The 19514-nt window shown below is 32.0% G+C and overlaps 1 protein-coding gene and 1 long non-coding RNA gene across 2 annotated transcripts in view; one reads left to right on the plus strand and one right to left on the minus strand.

Annotated features, from left to right (window-relative positions):
* Positions 1–13357, plus strand: part of LOC129953949 (T-complex protein 1 subunit eta) — a 149996-nt gene extending 136639 nt beyond the window's left edge. The window contains exon 6 of the mRNA XM_056067510.1: positions 12633–13357. Coding sequence (XP_055923485.1) covers positions 12633–12841 — 209 coding nt within the window. The 3' untranslated portion in view covers positions 12842–13357. The remainder of the gene's footprint in view (positions 1–12632) is intronic.
* Positions 13358–17870: 4513 nt separating this feature from the next.
* LOC129939603 (uncharacterized) overlaps positions 17871–19514 on the minus strand; it is a 111994-nt gene continuing 110350 nt past the window's right edge. The window contains exon 4 of the long non-coding RNA XR_008780556.1: positions 17871–18232. This is a non-coding gene — a long non-coding RNA (uncharacterized LOC129939603). The remainder of the gene's footprint in view (positions 18233–19514) is intronic.

Genomic DNA, 19514 nt, shown 5'->3' on the forward strand with positions numbered 1-19514 from the left:
GTCCATGCTAGACTGTTTTCTGAGTTTATTGTGGACTGGGTTCTTTCAAAGATGGCCTTCTCACGTTTGGACTTCCATCATTTCCAATTAAGTTAATCGTTAAAATTCGTCAATAAACACAACACATTTCTCTACTTTTTCAATCCTTCTTGGCTAGTCCAATCAACATGATCGTAAGCGAGTTTTAAGCTAGATTCAATGTTTTTCTTCCTTAGAAAAGGAAATCTTCTTGCTATCCCTTCATGCGAATTACCTTCAACTAGTCTCCTGGGAACTGTTATATCTGGGATATTAAGCTGTAGTTCAGCTCCAATATCTTTGGAAGATTTGAATGGATCATTTTTAGAATAGTTAATATTTTCAAAACCAAAAACAAAACAAAAACATACTTTCGAGCCAAACTGCCTCTACTTTAATGACCACAGAAAAACTCATTTTATTAAAGAAACAGTTAATTTCTAATGAGTAAACAATTAATGAATAACTGTCGGTCTTGTTATTTTTAATAAGAGAGTCCAGCCATGTTATTGACAGCAGATTCAATTTTTCTCACGCATGTTGTTTTTATTTTACTTTATTTTAAGAAAATGTAACTGTGTCTATTTTAATGTCCATATTCGGTTTCTGACAAAAGTAGTGCAGTTGTCAAAGTGTTATTTTGGCGCTATGACTAAGAGAAACCATCTATGTTGCAAAGCAGCATCCATAAAGAAAGTATCACTCAGCATGTTGTCTACACTACACAAGTTTTAAACTTAACTATTGTATAAAATATTGAATCGTCTGGGGCGCCCAGCCAATGATATTGTGCAATATTTTGCACAATAATATTGAGCGTCTAGGGACCGCTGAAGTAAATTCTGTTTAACATTTAGAAAATTGCTACCTATTTAAATGTTAAGCCCTCAATAATGGGTTCTTTAAAATGTTGAGCCATTATTTTTAAGTATAGAACAAAAGACTCTCATTTCTTGCGATTTAATAAACTTTAAAAAAGGATCTGCTTTGTTCAAGGCAAATTTTAAGTTTAATGCCAAGTATCAAACGATCATCAAAGCTGATGTAAACTTTTTTGGCAACTTTCTGAATCTGTTGTAACAGAAACCGTTTCCACCACAAGTGCTATTTTTGTAGAGCTTATTAATGATATTTGATTTTATTTTTTTTAATCCTCTTGAAATTCCATCTTGGTTTAAATCAATTTAAATGCTCGTCAGACTTCCTGACTCTAAGAACTTGGTATACATTTCTTTCTACTGACCAGAGATATGGTTTGCAGGTTTTGCAATTCCTTAGTTTTTTGTGATTTGTCACAGGTTTAACGTGGACTATCGAGGCAAAAATGCTTCGGCCAACTCAAATTCACGTAATACAGGTACAGCATAAACACTTATTTGTAAAAAAATAATCTACTAACGTTGGATTTGACATACTTTAATTCAACACTCTTCCAAATAAAGGCTTGAGGCAAAAATCAATGGAGTTGCCTTAAAAGCCGTGTTCAATGACAATTTTATCGGAGGTAATAAACTATGGACTTATTTAAATGCTCTTGAAAGGATTGAGGAAAAAGCAATCGACTTTGTAAATGGAAATACATACACCAAATTGAACACAAAGAACTTCCAAATAATAAGTTAGCTGTGTCTTCGTGATAACTGAAAATAGACCCAACATTTCACCTAAAGAATGAAGATCGATCAATTCGTATTGCAATTCAAGCATTTGACTCTCTTTGCAAAAATAAAGAAAACAATTTAATAAACCCGAAACATTCTTCATTACTAGTGACAACTGCAGAATTTTTGAAGATTCAAAAAATTGAATTTGTTTGATCTTACGTAGAGCTTTGATTTCATATCTTACCACATTTTCTTGTTTTGAAACGTCAAATATAAAATCAAACTAACTAACAATCAGTTTCAAAGTTCTTTCACACGGAGTTAAAATTAAGAAATTTCAATGCTGGAGTTATAAAAGTGTTATCATGAGTTCCTCAACGTAGTCTCTTTGATCCACTTCTTTTTAATATATTCCTTTATTGTATTTAAATACCTCTTCAAAATCTTTCATATTTGATGTATGCCAAAAATATGTGTATACATTGTACAAAAACTTAAAATTAAATTAATTATTTATAAACGAGAGTTCTTTGGATACATAACTCTAAAAAACATACCGAATTAATATATGAGTATTTTTATTTCTTACTTAATTACTTAAAGTGGCGTTACAGTTCGAGACAAATCTCGGCCTAATTCAACATGTATCTCCAGCCAACTCGTTGTTTAGCTAACTTTCTCTAGTTTTGCACTCCAAGTCTTCCTCTTCTGCGCCGTTCCTCGGGATTAGTCCAAGCCTCAGGCTCATATATGAGAACCGGGATGATAAGTAACTTATCGAGGGTGGCTAAAGATGCTCGAGGGAGGAATTTACTACTGAATTGCCTTCTAAGTCTAAAGAAGCAGCAATTTACAAGAGCTATTCTGGTTTTGATTTCAGCGCTGGTGTCTGAATTTATAGCGCTGCTGATCCTTAACTACTTCAAAGTTATAGCAGTCAATGAGGACTTTCCTTAAATATCATCGGCTCATCGGACAATTCTTTCCAGAACGATGCTGAAGAAGTCGCATGACAGTGGATTGCCTTGTGCAAAACCTTTTTTGATATCAAACACATCGGTGAGATCTTTTCCGACCCTGATAAGACAGCGTGCATTCTCCATCGTCATTTTGCAAGTTTGACCGGAATGCCAAAACGAAAAGTTAGTAGGTGGAAAGTTCATAGATTTTTCTAGGTTTCGCCTTTTTTAGATTATTTAGTCAATGGTATACTTTCCTGGTCTAAAGCCACGCGTCTACCAGTGTCACTTCTCAAATGTTAACTTTTCTGTTCAGTGTTCAGCTGATTACATTTTACATTTTGACGCATATACAAAATACTCAATATATTCAAATATTCTTTCTCACTTCTGACACTTTCAATTTTAACAATCTTAATAGTCTGTAAAATTTCTGCAATCTGCATTTATTGAAACGTCTTCTTGCAGCAACTCATTTCACTTAAACCTCACGTTAAACAAGATAACAAAATTAATCTTAACTAAACAAACAATCCTCAAGACATCAAAAACACATCACTTAACCCATCCATTACCATTAAAAAAAAAAAAGTTCAAGTGCAAAAACAATACATAACCACAAAAGTACTTGAGTACTTCAAAAAACCATTAAAATAAATTATTCACAATATTAATTTGAGTGTCTCGCCAACCACACCGCGCTACCTTATCGACCGTTTATATACATATGTAGCTAGGCATGAAAAAAAATAATTACCACGTCTGAGATTTTAATATGTGTGACATTCCTTTTTAAATAATAAATGTATTTTTAAAAAAAGTCCTTTTGTTTGCATATTAAAAAAAATACAAATTTTGAATAACCATAAAGCGCAATACGAGAAACCGCATCGCTGCCGTCGCCGCCGTACCGACCATGTTCGTTCGTACTTAAATACGTACCTACTTTTGTGACATTTACGTGCAATGCATAGATAAATATATGTACGTATTTTTTTTCTTTGGCGCGGCGCTTCAGATGCTAAACTTATCACTGTCGTCAATCCTCATCGCACTCCGTGATTCCGTGTCGTTTAGATACTTTTGTTTTTGTGCCCGAGAATCTTTTTTCGTCTCTTTGAAACACCTTAACACACCTTCCTAATTCCTACCTAACTAGCAGAAAGGTATAATTAACACGCAACACTTCTGTCAACAAGCCAGCCATTCAGACATCAGAGCCAAAATAAAAATATCGAGCCTCAAAAGCAATTAAATAGACATATCTTTTTTTATTGCCGAGAATTTTTCTTCGCCAAAATAAACTCCAAATAATAAATTTGATAAAGTAAAAAACAAAAGTTGAAACACGCGAATTCATCAGAAATGCCATTATTCTCACAATCATCATCAGTGATCAAAATATGACATTTCTGTGAGCTGTCAGTGTCACAAAATCCAGTGGCATTTTTTTTTCTCCATTGATTTTTATTTGAATTTTATGTTATGTACATTATAACTGTATAATATGTGCCTTATGTCACTTAGCTCAGTTTTGCAGAGAGTAAAAGTGTCACAGACATGTCAAAAAGAATACATGTCAGAATTGTATATAATTGACATGTAACATGGGTATAAGAGAGTACGTTTTCTGAAAGTAGATAGATATGTATACAAGAACAATTTTTCACTCCATTTTCTATTCTGCACAGGATGAATATGGATAGATAATTTGACTGACATTTGTCAATGAGAAAAATTACATTTCATCCCACAGCATATTTACCTAAACTGGGATGAACTACAACAATCAGAAGTGAAAACGCTTATGTCCCACAGGGTATGAAATTAAAAAAAAAAATTAAACCAAAATTGACATGAAAATAATTTTTGGAACGTATGGTAAATCTAACCAATTAGCATCTTTTCAGCTAATTATTCTCTCTGGACTATCCATAGACTACATATGACTGTGTACATTCCAGTCTTTTAGTACCTTTAGTTTTGTTCAATAGCTAATTTTCCTAAAACTTTAGTAGAGTAACATCTCTCAACTTGGGTGTGTTTGGTTGGACTTGCTTAATTGAAACGAAACTAATTGAATCTCCCTAATTTGGTTCCCAATTTGCCTTGTCAAATATCAAAAACCCTCCATTACCTACCCAAACCGAAACTACTCTAAAAACAAGTTGATTTTCAATAGAAAGGGTAGTTAGGTCTAGGTATGTATGTATATTGTTGCAATTATGGTGTAAAGTGTAGGTTTATGTATATAAATGACTTTGCCAGTAATTAGAGGCAAATGTCTGTGTCTCTGTCTGTCGGTCTTTCCCGTCTACGTATCTCGTGTGTATATAAAGTCGGAACAACGTCGACGTGGGAGTTGAATGGTGGGATGCTGTATAAAGAGTATAAGTCTCCACTCACAAACCATCAGCGCCATCATTTTGGTATCCGCTATAAAACAACTCCACGTAACGTAACCGATTCTGGTATAGAGTTGGAGTAATTGCCGTAAACATTTTCCCTCAATTAATTCAAATGCGCCGTTGGTTGTCGCCTGTATTTCTTCGTTGTCGTGTCCCTTCATTTGGAATTCAGCCAGACGAAAAAATAAAGTCGAACAGAAAAATACTCCAACATGAAAGTATCCCACAGAACACTACGACGAGCGACACGGCAACAGTACAGAACCAGTATCACCAACAACTATGTACCTAAAGTCGTTTGCAGTACAGATCAACATTTACTTCGGCCCAGATAAAAAAATGAAAAACACAAGAATAAACTCTCGAAACTTTAAATTGCAACAACAACAAAAAATATAAAAATAAAGAAAAACTATCGAACAGAATTTATCCAACTTTGGTACGGTTCTCTGATGCTGTTTGCTTGTGATTCTGTTTCGAACACCATTGCCACCTCTTTTATGTACTAAGTCGAATTATAGTGTGGCCAGAGGCTTTCAGAATATAGGCGATGCAAGAACTTCGGGAACAGTCTAATGCCACAAACTTATCAAAAATTAGTCCTGAGTCACTTGTCCCTTCTTCAAATAAATCTTCATTCCTCAGTTTTAAGACCGATTTTTAAGGCTTCTAGATCTTCATTTTAGGAGCGCTACTTCGGTGACATTCACAAGTTTCTAAAATTTGGTTGGAAATTGGTTTGTCTCATTTAGCCCCATCACAATTTCCGTCGTAATCGAAAACTTTTAGGAGTCTCCAAAGAAACTATTTCGTAGTAACGTAGTGGAAATTCACAATTTTGCATTGTGAACGGATTTCGTGATACGTTTTTTTCGGAATTCGAAAACTTTTCCTATTATGATGAGATTCGTGGTAGGCCTGATTAATAACATTGACCATAAATCAATCTTTATATTGTGAAAGTTTTTAAATTCAAAGGCGTCTCTGATCAGTTAACCAATCTGTGAGATTCCGGATTTTTTCTTTGATATATTACACTGCATTTTATTTTTCCAATAAAATTTGATGCGGAATCATCTAAAGAATTGGAATTACGTTATTTTAAAATTTGTAGTGCTTTTTAAGCACTTGAAAAATATAATATACATCCATCATTTGGCCCTAGTTTTCAATAGAATGTTGCGCCACCTTATTTATAGATAATATAAAAATGGATATAATCTTTACTTGCATCGATAGTCAGCCCTATCATGAATTCCATCGTAATCGGAAATTTTTACGAATCCCGAAAAACTCTATCATGAAATCCGTTCGTAATGCAAAATTGTATGAGATTTTCCACTACGAATGGATTTCATGATACAGTTTTTCGGGATTCGTAATCATTTCCGATTACGATGGAATTCATGATAGGGCTGAGTACGATCGATATAATTTGATGCTTACAGACTATTCATTTGAATTTTTGGCCACGGTTTCTTTTAAGAACGAATTGGGTTATCAGTGCGTCAATCGAAGCGATTTGTAGCTCCACACAAAAGCGTTAAATCGCACGATATATGCTGCCAATTCACCGACTTAAAACGTGATAAAAAAAACTGTTCAGTGAACTCGGCTCTTTATTGCTCCATTGTAACGGCTGTCTTCTTGAAACCACATGTCATGCGAGTCAAGCTCTTCCACTTTCCTCGAAAATAAAATATATGTATGTATGTTATCATAGTACGGTAGCCGGTCGCCATTCACCATAACGTTGCAATTCTTTTTATTGGCCAAATGATTTTGCCAGCCCACGATCCACACCAAATCATGATCCACACAATCCGTTCAGCCCGAAGTGAGCTTCAACGCCAAACACAATTTTCAATTTCTTAACAGGGCAAGCATTTTGTTAATAAAATTGCAAGCGTTGTTCGTTTGTAAGATGATTTATGATTAAATTCTAGACCAAACTTCAGATGTTTGACAGCGACACAAAATATTAAATGTGTGTAAGCTGTAAAACCCAGTGTTGCTTAAAGGATAACAGCAATAACACTACCCCATAGTTGTAAAATTACTTAATACGTTACTCTTAGTTTTTGAGATTAGTCAACAGAGTTAACATGGATTTTACTTAGAAGATTTCCCTGTTTTTATAAGGAGGTCTTGGGTTCAATCATCACCTGTGCCGCCTAAGGTTTTTTCACGTTCACTGCCTCTTGCGAGGAATTGACTTATCGTCCAAGATTAATTCTTGCCATGAAAAAAGCTCTCAAATTAGGATTAGGATTACATTCGTGTCATGACTCGAACACAGGAATGGTTGAGAGTTGTAAATCACACGGCCCTAGTTCCTAACAGACAGTTGCGCCACCTAATTTATTTATTTACTGAGCTCTTATGTCAAAGGGTTTTAAGTCACAGAAAAGGTTTCTAATTTCTGAAGATTCCCGACAGCGAAAGATAGAATATGAAGCATTACACATTCGCGAAGTACAGCTTAAGAACGAGAATCTGTACTTGACTCGAGGGTGTATGTATAAACAACAAATATTCCTGAAGGTGCAGTTTTTATTATTAAATTGCTGAAGGAAAAAATGCAACTGAATATTTTACCCAACATTTAGACATCTGTTTGTATATAAGTTCTTTAGATACTAACCAGATCTAAAGAGGTTACTGGTGATAGGACTATTACGGCAAATGTCTGAATCATAACGTAAAAATTCCATTTTTAGCAATAAACAATCCAAAAAAAATGGAAACAAATTTGCAACATAAATTTATCCCAAATCACTGAGTGATTGAGTCAAATAAATGCAAAGATTTCAAAAGAATGCAACGGAAACAAATGATTCGAATCAATTGATTGCAGTCAAATGATTGCAAATTATTGGTTATTTAAAAATTTGAAGTCTACATATATTCTTTGAATGCAATCTTTATATTGAAGTCTTAAAAATATATATTCCCACAATATTGCATTCTTTTACAAGCCTGAGGTACCTACATGAATTTGGTAAATAAGTCTCTACCAAGTTCTTCAATCTTCCAAAGTCATTGTTGATAATGATTAACAATTAAGGATACTCTGGTCAAACTAATTATTATTGTTTTCTTGTAAAGCAGCCGCCACGCCAACCGTTGTCAACGTTGTCCCACTTGGCGATGCTATTGGGCTTATTTTTTTTGTTTTTGCCATAATGGCAGTAAAAGGCAACTAAGCTCCAACACAAGCTCCATTAGAACCAAAAGCAGAAGAAAAAAAATATACATACATATATCTACTGAACTGAACGTTCAGAGATACGACGCTGAAGATAGCAGTTTACCAGAAAACCGCTCTGTTCCAGGCAAACTGAAACTGCAACTGCAACTGCCACTGCAACAACACATCCAGAACGTAACGTAAAGATATTTTGCTCGAGTTACATTCGTTTCTTCGTATACCTACACCACAGTAAAAGTTCATTGTACTCGAGTAACCAAGTTTTGCGCAATTCTATACTCTATAGGAACCTACAATCCCAATCTCAACGATTATGGTTGTTGTTTTGTTATAAATGTACTCGACTCGTTGGTGTTGTTTTGAACACCAAGTTGTTGTTTCAATCCAATCCAATCCAACACATCACATCACAGACTACCAATAAGAAAAATCCACAAAATGATTTAGCTGCTGCATTAGATAGGAGAACTATCAAGACCACGAAGACGTACGTTAGACGCACGGAGGGGCGGCCGGCGCGGCGCTGCGGGACACATAGATGGATAGCTCTTGTTTTAGATACTTTATGAAATCTAGAGCTTCGTGTTGGTTGTAGGCATCAAGCATACGTCAGGAGAAGAAGAAGAAGATTTTTTTTTATTTTCAAAACAAATGGTGTTAGGATAGACAAGACCTAAAAATCGTGATCGTGGTTCTCGTTGTTTTTGTTTTTATGTCTTTTGCACATTGCAATAAACATAAAAAAGTAGAATTTTCCATAATTTTAATTATTTTGTTTTAAAAAGAGACTGGAGGCTCTCCGATGGCCCATAGCCAAAACAACAAAATAGTTTACCTAACAAGATGCCATACATATTATTTATTTTTATGAACATACAGATGTGAAAGGCAACAATTTTCCAAACTAAGAAGATTTGGAACGTGATGGAGATTGTCGTTGGTCGTTGTTGTCATAAGATATACATAAATAAAATAAAAACCCAAGTATTTCGCAAACTATTTGTCATTTAAGGGGTTCATTAAATTCAACAAAAAAAAATAAGTATTTTTGTAACTTATATATTTCATTAAAGCGTAATGGATGTCGAAATATCTACATTTAGGTTCCATGCCATGTTTTCTATCTTATCTTTTTGGTCGTATCTCAATCCGTATTCCATACTCAAATTTTTCTTTCTAGAACATTGAAAGTTAACATGTAACCAAAATTTCAATTTGAAATGTGTACTCTTCTGACAGAGGTGAACGCAAATTTATTGTCGATTTTTTCAAATAAAAACTTGGAACTTTTCTTCGCCAATCCAACTTCCAAGACCAATCTCACAAAAATGGTCCAGTGGTGTTAAATCGCACGATCTAAGAGGTCGATAAAGCGTCATCCAAAAATTGATTATTTCACTACGTTCGCGTGAACAGAACCATTTTTTTAGTAACACAAAAACACACTCGTTAGTTTCGAGCTGTAGCTTACAATTTATTACCGGATTGTTTGCAAAACCGGAAAAAAAAAGTCCAAGAGTATCAATTCGCAACTCGGATGCTTCCAATTGATCCTGCTATGTAAAACCTTGTTCCCAGCCTCATTTTCAAATTCAAATATTCGAACGATGAAGAGGATAATGACTGTTGTGACTTTTGAAAAAACTTCAATTTAAAGACATTTTTAATCCTTCGATATTATTGGTTCGCAATGTGACTGAAAACTTATTCTAAACAACTAGATCATATCATGTTCTGGCTGAGCTGTAACTGCTATCATACTTATCTTAAAAATTCGTTTTTGAAGATTTAGGTCTAATCCACTCAATACCTTGAAGATGTAATCTGCATTTGTCTTCAAGTTTTTTGTTTTTTGAAAAACTTAAGGTAAGTCAAACTTCATATGGATGGTAGAATTAAGAATCCATTTGCTACGATAACATATAGATCTGTGGCATGACTTAAAAAACATCATTTTATAGTTTGAACTACATATTTATTTTGGGAATCCAACTATCGCAGTACTTTTATAACTTATTGATTTGAAGCTGAAGAGTAAACATAATATTAATCTCACATGATAAAACGATCGTCTGCATAAAGGAGGACCTTATTATCATCATAACCTATCGTAATATCTTCAGATATGTGATTTTCAACATCATTAATAAATGCGGAAAATAACAAAGGACTTAAAACACAGCCTTGAGGAACACCTGTTTGACATTTGAAGTCTCTCGATTTATTTGAGCCATCTTGGACAAATCCAGTATTGTTCTCAAGCATCTTCTTATAGAATTTTATGAATTTGGTTAATGAAACTTTTACTGATAGCTTGTAGATCAATTATTGCCTATTGACTGTGTCGAATGCAGATTTCAGGTCAAAAAAGTATATGGACATTTCTTTGTATCAATAAATCGCTTGGCTGCTGTACTTCACACCTAACATAACCTACAGTTTAAAACCACCAAATAACGTAACGTCAATATTTGGCGTTTTTCTTTTTTAATTCTGAGCTGAGCTCTAAGTAGAGCCTGAGCGAGCAGAGTAGAGTAGAGTTCTGAGCAGAGTATGTTCAGAGCTCTCTGATTTAATTAATTATGAAACAACTTAAGCACTAAACTGTCATGATCTCAAATGTCGTCTGTTTGAAGGCGTTACGAATTTTCTTTAATCAAATTAATTAATAAAACAGTCCCTTCCGTCATTTTTATTGTTTTGACGATGTTTTTTTTTCAATATCCCTGCTTTCAAATATCAAATTATTTGTGTTCAGCATTTTACTCCGTTTACTCCTTTAATTTAATTCTGAGCTCACAAAGCGCGCTCTGAACATGTTCAGAGCTAAAAAAGAAAAACGTATTTGAAGCTCTGAGCGATCAGAGCTCAAAAAGAAACACAATTATTTTTTTGACAGTTCGAGCTCTGCTCTGAACTAAAAAAGAAAAACGCTAATTATGTACCCTACTCGCTGTAAATATTTTCATTCGATGCTTTTTGCATTAAATGGTAGAAAATTGCCAGTATTTGCCAAGTGAGAGAAAATGTCGAACTGAAAAAATTTCTATAAGTTGCTTGTGGGTTACTTTGTCGTTGTCAGTGAGTTTCTAGTATTTCAAACATTAAAAACTTAAGTGCTTTCACTTCAGGCGTTTTTCGCATTGCAATTGTTGAATGAGCTAATTAATATGTTTCATACTGTTTTTGACAGTTTTGTTGATAGTATTAACTTTAATTTAACACAAAATTTACCTGCTTCAAATTCCATTTTATTTGCTTGCCTATTTTTTAGTTCAGCTTTTTACTCTGAACGTACGCTCAATCTTTTTTTTGTGAGCTCGTAGACCAAGCTTTGAACATTCGAGATTGTTTTTTTTAATAACAAAAAAATAAACACAGTTTTGAATGTGACAGTTTGAACTCCGTTTTGGTCTCATTGAATCTCGAACACATGTTCTATAACCTCTTGCCACCTACCTATTGGTCGGATATGTGCTTAATTCGAAGTGTTTCAAAAACCCATCGAGGAAATAAAACCAATTCAATAAATAAGGGGCTTATTTGCTAAATATTAATATCAATTGAATTTTCGATTTTTGTTTCAAAAAGTTTTGTATATTTTCAAAGTGCCACAATATATATTTACACCATTTTCCCCTTTCTCATAAACTCTTAAAAGCGTTATTCTTTTTTCTTTATGTTATACTATGTGAAAAAATCTACATAAATGTTTGTTGGCGTCAGGGATTCTTAGAAATTTGTGATAAAATTGAATATGTCAGTGTGGGGTCTTGTTTAAATTGTACTCGTACATATGCCCCCATGTTCATCTTCAACTATCTAATATCTATCTACCTAACCTACCTAGTCTTCATATACGAATAGTATACAAGTACTTGATGTATGAATTTATTTATATTGGCCCGAGACCAAATCTATCTTTTGTTTACTTTTTTGCTCTAGTCTTCCAAATGTACATAACCTTCAAGTTTTGGTTTGGTTGACATAAAGTTTAGTCATGCGGGCAATAACTCTTTGTTTTTGAGAATGGTTAGTGACGCTAATAGTTTTGTGTTTTTCTGTCTTTTTTTGAAGATGAAGAATTTACTATTTCAATTGGCAAATCGTTTCGAAAAAGAACAAAAAAAAACTTAAACAAGATTTATTGCTTGTAAACAAATAATATTTCATATTTCTTGCATGAACTGTATAGGTGCTGAGGGGGTACATTTTCTTCTCTGAGAATTTGTTATATATGATATTTTGAAAGTTTGACATGTTGAAATAATTTCTGACCACATGCAAAGACTATAGATAGAATAGTTTGTAAGATGTTTGATACATAATTGAGTCTTCTTTAAAATGTATGATTTATGATGCAACTTATTATCAATTCCACTTGAAAGTTCTTAATAATTTAGTTTTCTTCTCTATTTTTATCTATTTGCAGGCAGCTGCTGGTACGGTGTCGACATTATGAAGGAACACATCGCCGACAATTTCGAAGCATGCGTCTGGGAACCATCCATAATTAAAATTAACGCTCTAACTGCTGCCTGCGAAGCCGCTTGCATGATACTCTCTGTCGACGAGACAATCAAGAGTCCTAAGTCTGGAGATGGCAAACCGCCAGGCCGGGGCATGGGTAGACCCATGTAAACAGAAAATCAACATCAACTATAAAACACCAATTCTTTTTTTCTTCATCTGTTGTCGTTGTCGTCGTCATCTTCTTCGAGGAGTCTTCATCATCATCGTCATTGCAGCATCGCAGAATCTTCTCATCTTATAACTGAACATTTGTGATGATGCTGACCCCTGAAAGCGGAAGTACTATTTTGGATATGGCGATGCATCGTGTTGATTATTTTAATTTGTATTAATTAATTTACCATTAATTTCTATCTTTTATAATTAACTTTATTACATAAAATCACACACACGCCTACATAAATATTTGCTTGATGGCATTTAGCATTATATTTCAATTCAACACAAATAAAAACAAAATTCTTGAAACTGAAAAAATGCATTTCTAAACCTTTTTCACTTTTAATATAAAGTTTTAGTTTTATATTATTTCAATGTTTTTGTTTAGCTTTTGTAAAAGAACATTCAAAATGGAAACAACTAAAAATCATTCGCAAAAATATATTAACCATTAAAAAAAACTTACTCGAATTGTTTTTTGTTTTCTTAAATTTTTGGAAAATTTCAGATTTTTTTATAAAAAAGATTGTGGCTAATATAATAATAAAAGCAGAAAGAAGAACTATTGCAATATGGCAAAACGTTTTAGAGGCAAGTACAATATTTGAGTCAGAAAGTAAAAGATATAAATATTAATTTACAAAACGCCACTTTAGTTTACATTTTTTAGAGATCAATTTTAGTGTACAAGTTTTCACCATCCACGCGACTAGTTATGTATAGAAACAGGAACTAGCTTTTTATATAGTTTTTGAAACGATTTTAAATCCAAATTTTTTTTATAAATTAAGTAATGAACTTCCATAGATCGAACGAATTACTGAGGCTTCAATTTTAGAAAAAGTTCTCATTACGATTACGATTTTATGAACATATATATAGGAAATTTTTGAAGATATACACATTGTCATTGCGGTCGTATTCGAAGCGGGACTATCATTTCAATGATGGCAAATTTTTTACCCCTTTGTTTCTTTTGCGAAAAGAATCCTTTCAATAAGATGAAGAAGAGAGTGTAGACAATTGTTAACAACTTATAGCAGATTTTAATTGAATGTCATGAAATTTTGTATCAGTATATTTTGATCTATCACAGTACTGAAGAAATTGCTTTCAGTCTCTGGAAGATAATAAAGACTCTAATGGAAACTAAAAAATGGAAAGACTATTATTAACGAGATGGTCGTGATATTCATCAACCAGTGGAATTGAATCGAAATGGTGTACGGATCAACTCAATTTACCAATTCTACTGAACATTATTTCCTGAAATTGATCAACTAGTCAAAATTTCTTCATAACGTTAATTTTTTGAAAACACAAATCATATCGTTCCCTATCTTTGCGAAGGCGTTTTCGATTTAAATTCCCATCATCATGATAATTCTTTATTTTCAAAACTATAAACAGAATTTCATAGGCAAATTTCTTACTTTTGTTAACAAATTTTTAATGATTCGATTTCCTAAGAATTCTTTATCACAAAATTCAAAAACGAAGAAAAGAAATGGTTAATAGGTGTGAATGAACTGTAAATTGTGTTTATATTTCAATCTTCTGCTATGCCAATCTAACTGAAATTCTCAGAAATCTCAAAAAAGGATCAGTTAATATTTTTGAAAACTATTTGGAATCACTGAAAAAAAACAGTACCATGAAAATACCATTTTCCATAATGCTTCTTTTAATTAAAGAGAACAAAAGGCTTTATAAATTCAATACATTTTACTGATGTTTTGAAAAGCCATTCGTAGTACAGTAGAAATATTTATAAAAAACAAATAGAACATCCACATTAGAATCACTACCGATAAAAGGTTAAGTGAAATCTAGTTGCGGATAGAGATTTGACTTCTATTTGAGTATCAAAAACAATTTTCGAGGTTTTCATTCTACGACGTTAATTCTTACATATGACACTTGATTGCTATGATCATAGAGTAGTGTTCAACATACAAAACACTGAACTCAAGATGAACTTTGATATTTTGGTAGAACTTCAACGTTGCTCAGCATACAATCGATCTTTGAGTTCCCTACGCTTTCTTACAAGTGCAAAAATTTGATGTCAACAAAAAAGGAAAGTGGGTCAAAATCTACGAACGACCCCTGCTATTTCTGATATTTTGTTAACAGATTATCTTTGAAATTGTCCATTTAATAAATTAAAAACTAGTTCTGGTCTTAATGTCGTAACCTTTTTTACAATTGAAGCGTTCAAATGAAGAAGGGGGTAAGTGACATTTTTGAATTTTTCTGGTTTTTTTCACCAACGAAGAAGGTAAATGAAAACTCAAATTTCTGTGTCATTTGCGTCTTTCTACGATCTCTAGTTTCCAATATAGCCTTACAAAAAATGGTGTAAAGGAGGTAAATGCATCACAAAAGTGCAAGATATTAGTAGAAGAAGGAGTTAAAATCACTTAACCCCTTTACGCACTGAAAAATCCAAATTGAAAACATTTTTGTTTGCATGAAGGAGTTAAATACCTAAATACCCCCTTCATGCTACTGAGAGAAATAAAAAAGAGACAATGATTTTTAGCATGAAGGAGTTAAATGCACATTTACCACCTTAATGCAAATAATTTATGATAAAAAAAAATTTGTTTGAGAGTGACGGAGTTAAATGTGTATCTACTGTAACAAACAAAAAGAACTAAAAATGTCACTTAACCCCTTTGTTATTCCTTTGAAATAAATTTAAAAAAAAAATGTGTGGAAGAAGGAGTTAACTGCACTTTTTGAGCAATGTTATCAAAAAAATGTATCTTAAAGCTATTTTTATTGAATGAAGTCCTTATATTTTAAAAGATTGTTATATGTTTTATTTTTCTTCCTTATTAGAAAGTTTCAGTTGTAAGCCCAAAAAAAGTTCTAAACAAGAAACTTTGAACTCTTATATCTCAAAACTTCACTAATGTCACTTAACCCCTTCTTCATCTGAACGCTTCAATTTAGTTTGAAATTATTTTGACAAATGTTAAATTTTAAAAACTTTAAAATATAAAACAGTTTTACTGGCTATATATTGAATCCCATACAAAATAAGGCAATATCCATCACCCCACCGTCACTTATTTTAGTGCACCTAATCCTCTTAATTGAGAAAATCTATCGCAACCAAATTCTATCCTGCCAACAAATTCAGTAAATTAATTTACTATTCTTATTAAATTATTTTTCCACTGTAAAAACAATAAATTTGTCAAACTTCCTCATAAAGTGTTGTAGCCCCCAAAGAATTTTTAAAATGTTTTCCTTAATTAGCTTACAAGAATTCAATCTTTCTGAGAAAGTTACATCAAGGCTTTGCCATTTTGCTTACCTATTTCTAATAATTTATGTGCTAAAATTTAGTCTGATAGTTAAAACTTCTTTGACTTTAAAGGTCCCCCGTAAGCACCTAATTTATACATTTTTTCTTACTAATATTTGTACCCTTTCTTACAGAATCAAAAATTCACTTTTATTCTATTTTTGCCGTCCGAGCTACCATAAGTATGTGGCTCCAAAGTTAAAGAGCTTGCTCCAATGCCATTGGTCCTGGAGTCAAATCCCTTGATTGGCGGTCTTTTTTTTTAATTTGAACAATTAGTAATTTTATTTGAATTTTAACCTTTTAGTTATAATTCTGTTATAAAATTTTATTTTATGACTTTTAATTTTCGTTGAGGAATACATTTCTAAAAGTTTGAGAAATTTTCCACCATTTTTTTCGCAACTTTACAATCCACAAATTTGATCGGCCAATAGCCTGTATTCTTGGTAAATTTTCATTTGAAAAATATTTAAACTATTATATTGAAGTTTGTGGTTAAGATAGGAAAATGTTTGATACACCAAAATGACCGCTTATTGGTCATGTTTGTTATGAATTATAAGGTTTGAAAATTACTTGAAAAATTAAAATGATATTAAATATTTTGTGAACAATTTTACTTTTTTTCATTTAGAAGCCTTTAGACATAAAGTTAGAAGGAATACATATATATTTTTTGTACCACTATAACGGGGATGAATTAACGTTTCTTTGGACGCCTCAATTTAAATAATTGGTGCAGTATTTTCTGATTTATAGCCGTTTTTTGTGCCACCGAATCGAAAAATTAGGAATTTTCCTGCAAAATATTTAAATAAAAAAAAATGTAACCAAGAAGCAAGATTCGATCTTGGTTTCTCTCGCTTATCGGGCATGCGCGCTGTCTACTGAGCTACCACTCTGCTGGTAAAATAAAAGCTTAAGTTTAATATAAGCTAAAAGTCGTGCATAATTTAAGGATTCGTTATTCCTCATTTTAGACATTTCTGGTTTTAGTTCTACTTCTAATGATTGCATCTCGAAAGCCAAAGTCTTACAAAAAAAGCTTTAAAGTCATGATATTTAGATAGTTTTAATTTTAGGGTAACAATAAATTATTAAGTGGGTTTAAGCTTAAATTTTAAAGCAAAAGGAAGTGTGTGAATTAGAAGTTTGTTTAATGCTTTTTGTAAACTAAGTTGGTGGACACATTTTAATTATTGGTCAGTAAAACTTCAAAAAAATGTCTTTGATTTTAGCAAAACACAAATTGACTTGGTGTTTTCTGGTTTTTGAATAATCTGTTTTTCATATTGTGTCGTTATCATTGTGAATAAATGAAAACAAGATGTCAGGTAATGATTTTGTAAAATGCTAGGCTTAGAATTAAATCAGTCTAAGTCTTTAAAGTTAAGTAACTCTAATTAGGGACTAGTTTTTTCACAAGGAAGGGAGTTTTGACAAAATAGCTTACCATATTCTAAAACTATGCTAAACATATTCAGGAAAAGTCTCATTTTATTGGATTATTGTTGTAGAGATACACGATACCTGTGCTTTTAACCTTCAAAATTAGTCTACTTCCAAAGAAAAACACAATTGATTCAATAATATTTTCTTTTTATTTGAAATTTGATTTAATTTATTAGATAATTTAATAATAATTTATTTGCTTGAATACTTTGTTTTGTTAAGTTATATTTTTGTTTAGTAAAATTATTACTTTTATATTTATGTTAAAAAAATATTCAGTACAAGAAGTGAGTCCACATATACAAATACATATTTCAGTTTATAGAGTTCGACCACAAGTCTATTCCAGGACACCTTAAGGTTATTTCCATGGTACTCATATACGTGATTATATTATCCCTGAAAGACATGACAATTGGCCAAAATTGTCAATAAGTCACATCATTAAGACAATCACAATTTCGGTAGGTTAGGAACTCAATATTGACCTTTCGTAGTTTTCACAGATTGATTGAAAGCATTTACAGAAAGAAGAGTTTATGAACGATTAAAGTTGATCATGGAACCTGTAAGACAAATAATTAAAATTAATTAATATAAAAGTACAAACCGTTAAAATAAAGAATATTAAGAAAACAGCTATCAAGGTAAAAAGGTTTCTGCAAGGATAAGGTAGTGCATGTCGGTAATTTCGTTCATGAAAGCAAGCTGGCAGTGGTAGTGTAGGAAAAAACCTTAACAAAATATGTTAGTCACATAATAGAATTGTTCTTATATTTGTTGGTGTGCTTTTCTGTTAAAAAAAAATATACAGAATATATCAAAATATTATTAATCAGTCCTAATATTACAATTTTATCAGATGTTTTGCGAAAATGTTGTTTTGTTGTGAGATATAACGGCAAGAGTACTATAACTCAGCAAGATCTTATAATGATTTTTTTTGGAACAGTTTTAAACACGCATTTTTTACCATGGGAGGGGGATCCATCTCCCCTCGTTTAGGCAGGAGGGGCATTTTAAAAATATTGTTACTTAAAATGAATACAAATAGTTTTTTTAAAAGACCATAGGATTTGTCAAATTGAAAATTTTGACTTTTCTCGACGTTTCAAGGTCTCTAGAGTAGAAATAAAATATTTTTAGAATTAGATTTTTTTTTGGTTTTTTTACCAAAGCACTTTGAAAAAAGGCGAAAATTTCGGTTAACCCTAAATATCTTACGAACCAAAAACGCTACAGACTTGAATTAAATTTTACAAAATGTAACGTAATATCAAAGAAGTACATAATTTGAAAAAAAAATCCATTTAACGTTTTTATTATAAATCAAAAAAACTGAAAAAAAAAATTTGTCACCTCAAAAATTTTAGGACTAAAATATGATTTCATCTCCAAAACAATTTTGTGCAACGAAGAATAATGTTTTTGACATCTGATAAAATTTTGAGAAAAATCGAATTGACAGTTTATTTTTGGAAAAAAATAAAAATCTAAAAAAAACATTACTCAAAGTTGGTAAAAATTGAATATCGATTCAAAAATCTTTTCAAAAACTTGAAATTGAGGCTTCAATCTTATTTTATCTTATATAAAATATTGTTTCAAACATTTTGAAAAATGTTGAGAAAAATCGAATTGACAGTTTTTTTACAAAAAATTAAAAACCGGAAAAAAATTTATAAAAGTTGGTAAAAATTTATTTTCGACTCAAATATCTTTTCAAAAATTTGAGATAATAGCTTCAAACTGATTTTTACTTATAAGAAATACTGTTTTCAACATTAGGACAGATTTTGAAAAAAATCGAATTGACAGTTTTTTTACAAAAAATAAAAACCTAAAATA

Source organism: Eupeodes corollae, chromosome 1 (assembly GCF_945859685.1).
Source record: "Eupeodes corollae chromosome 1, idEupCoro1.1, whole genome shotgun sequence".
NCBI lineage: Eukaryota > Metazoa > Arthropoda > Insecta > Diptera > Syrphidae > Eupeodes > Eupeodes corollae.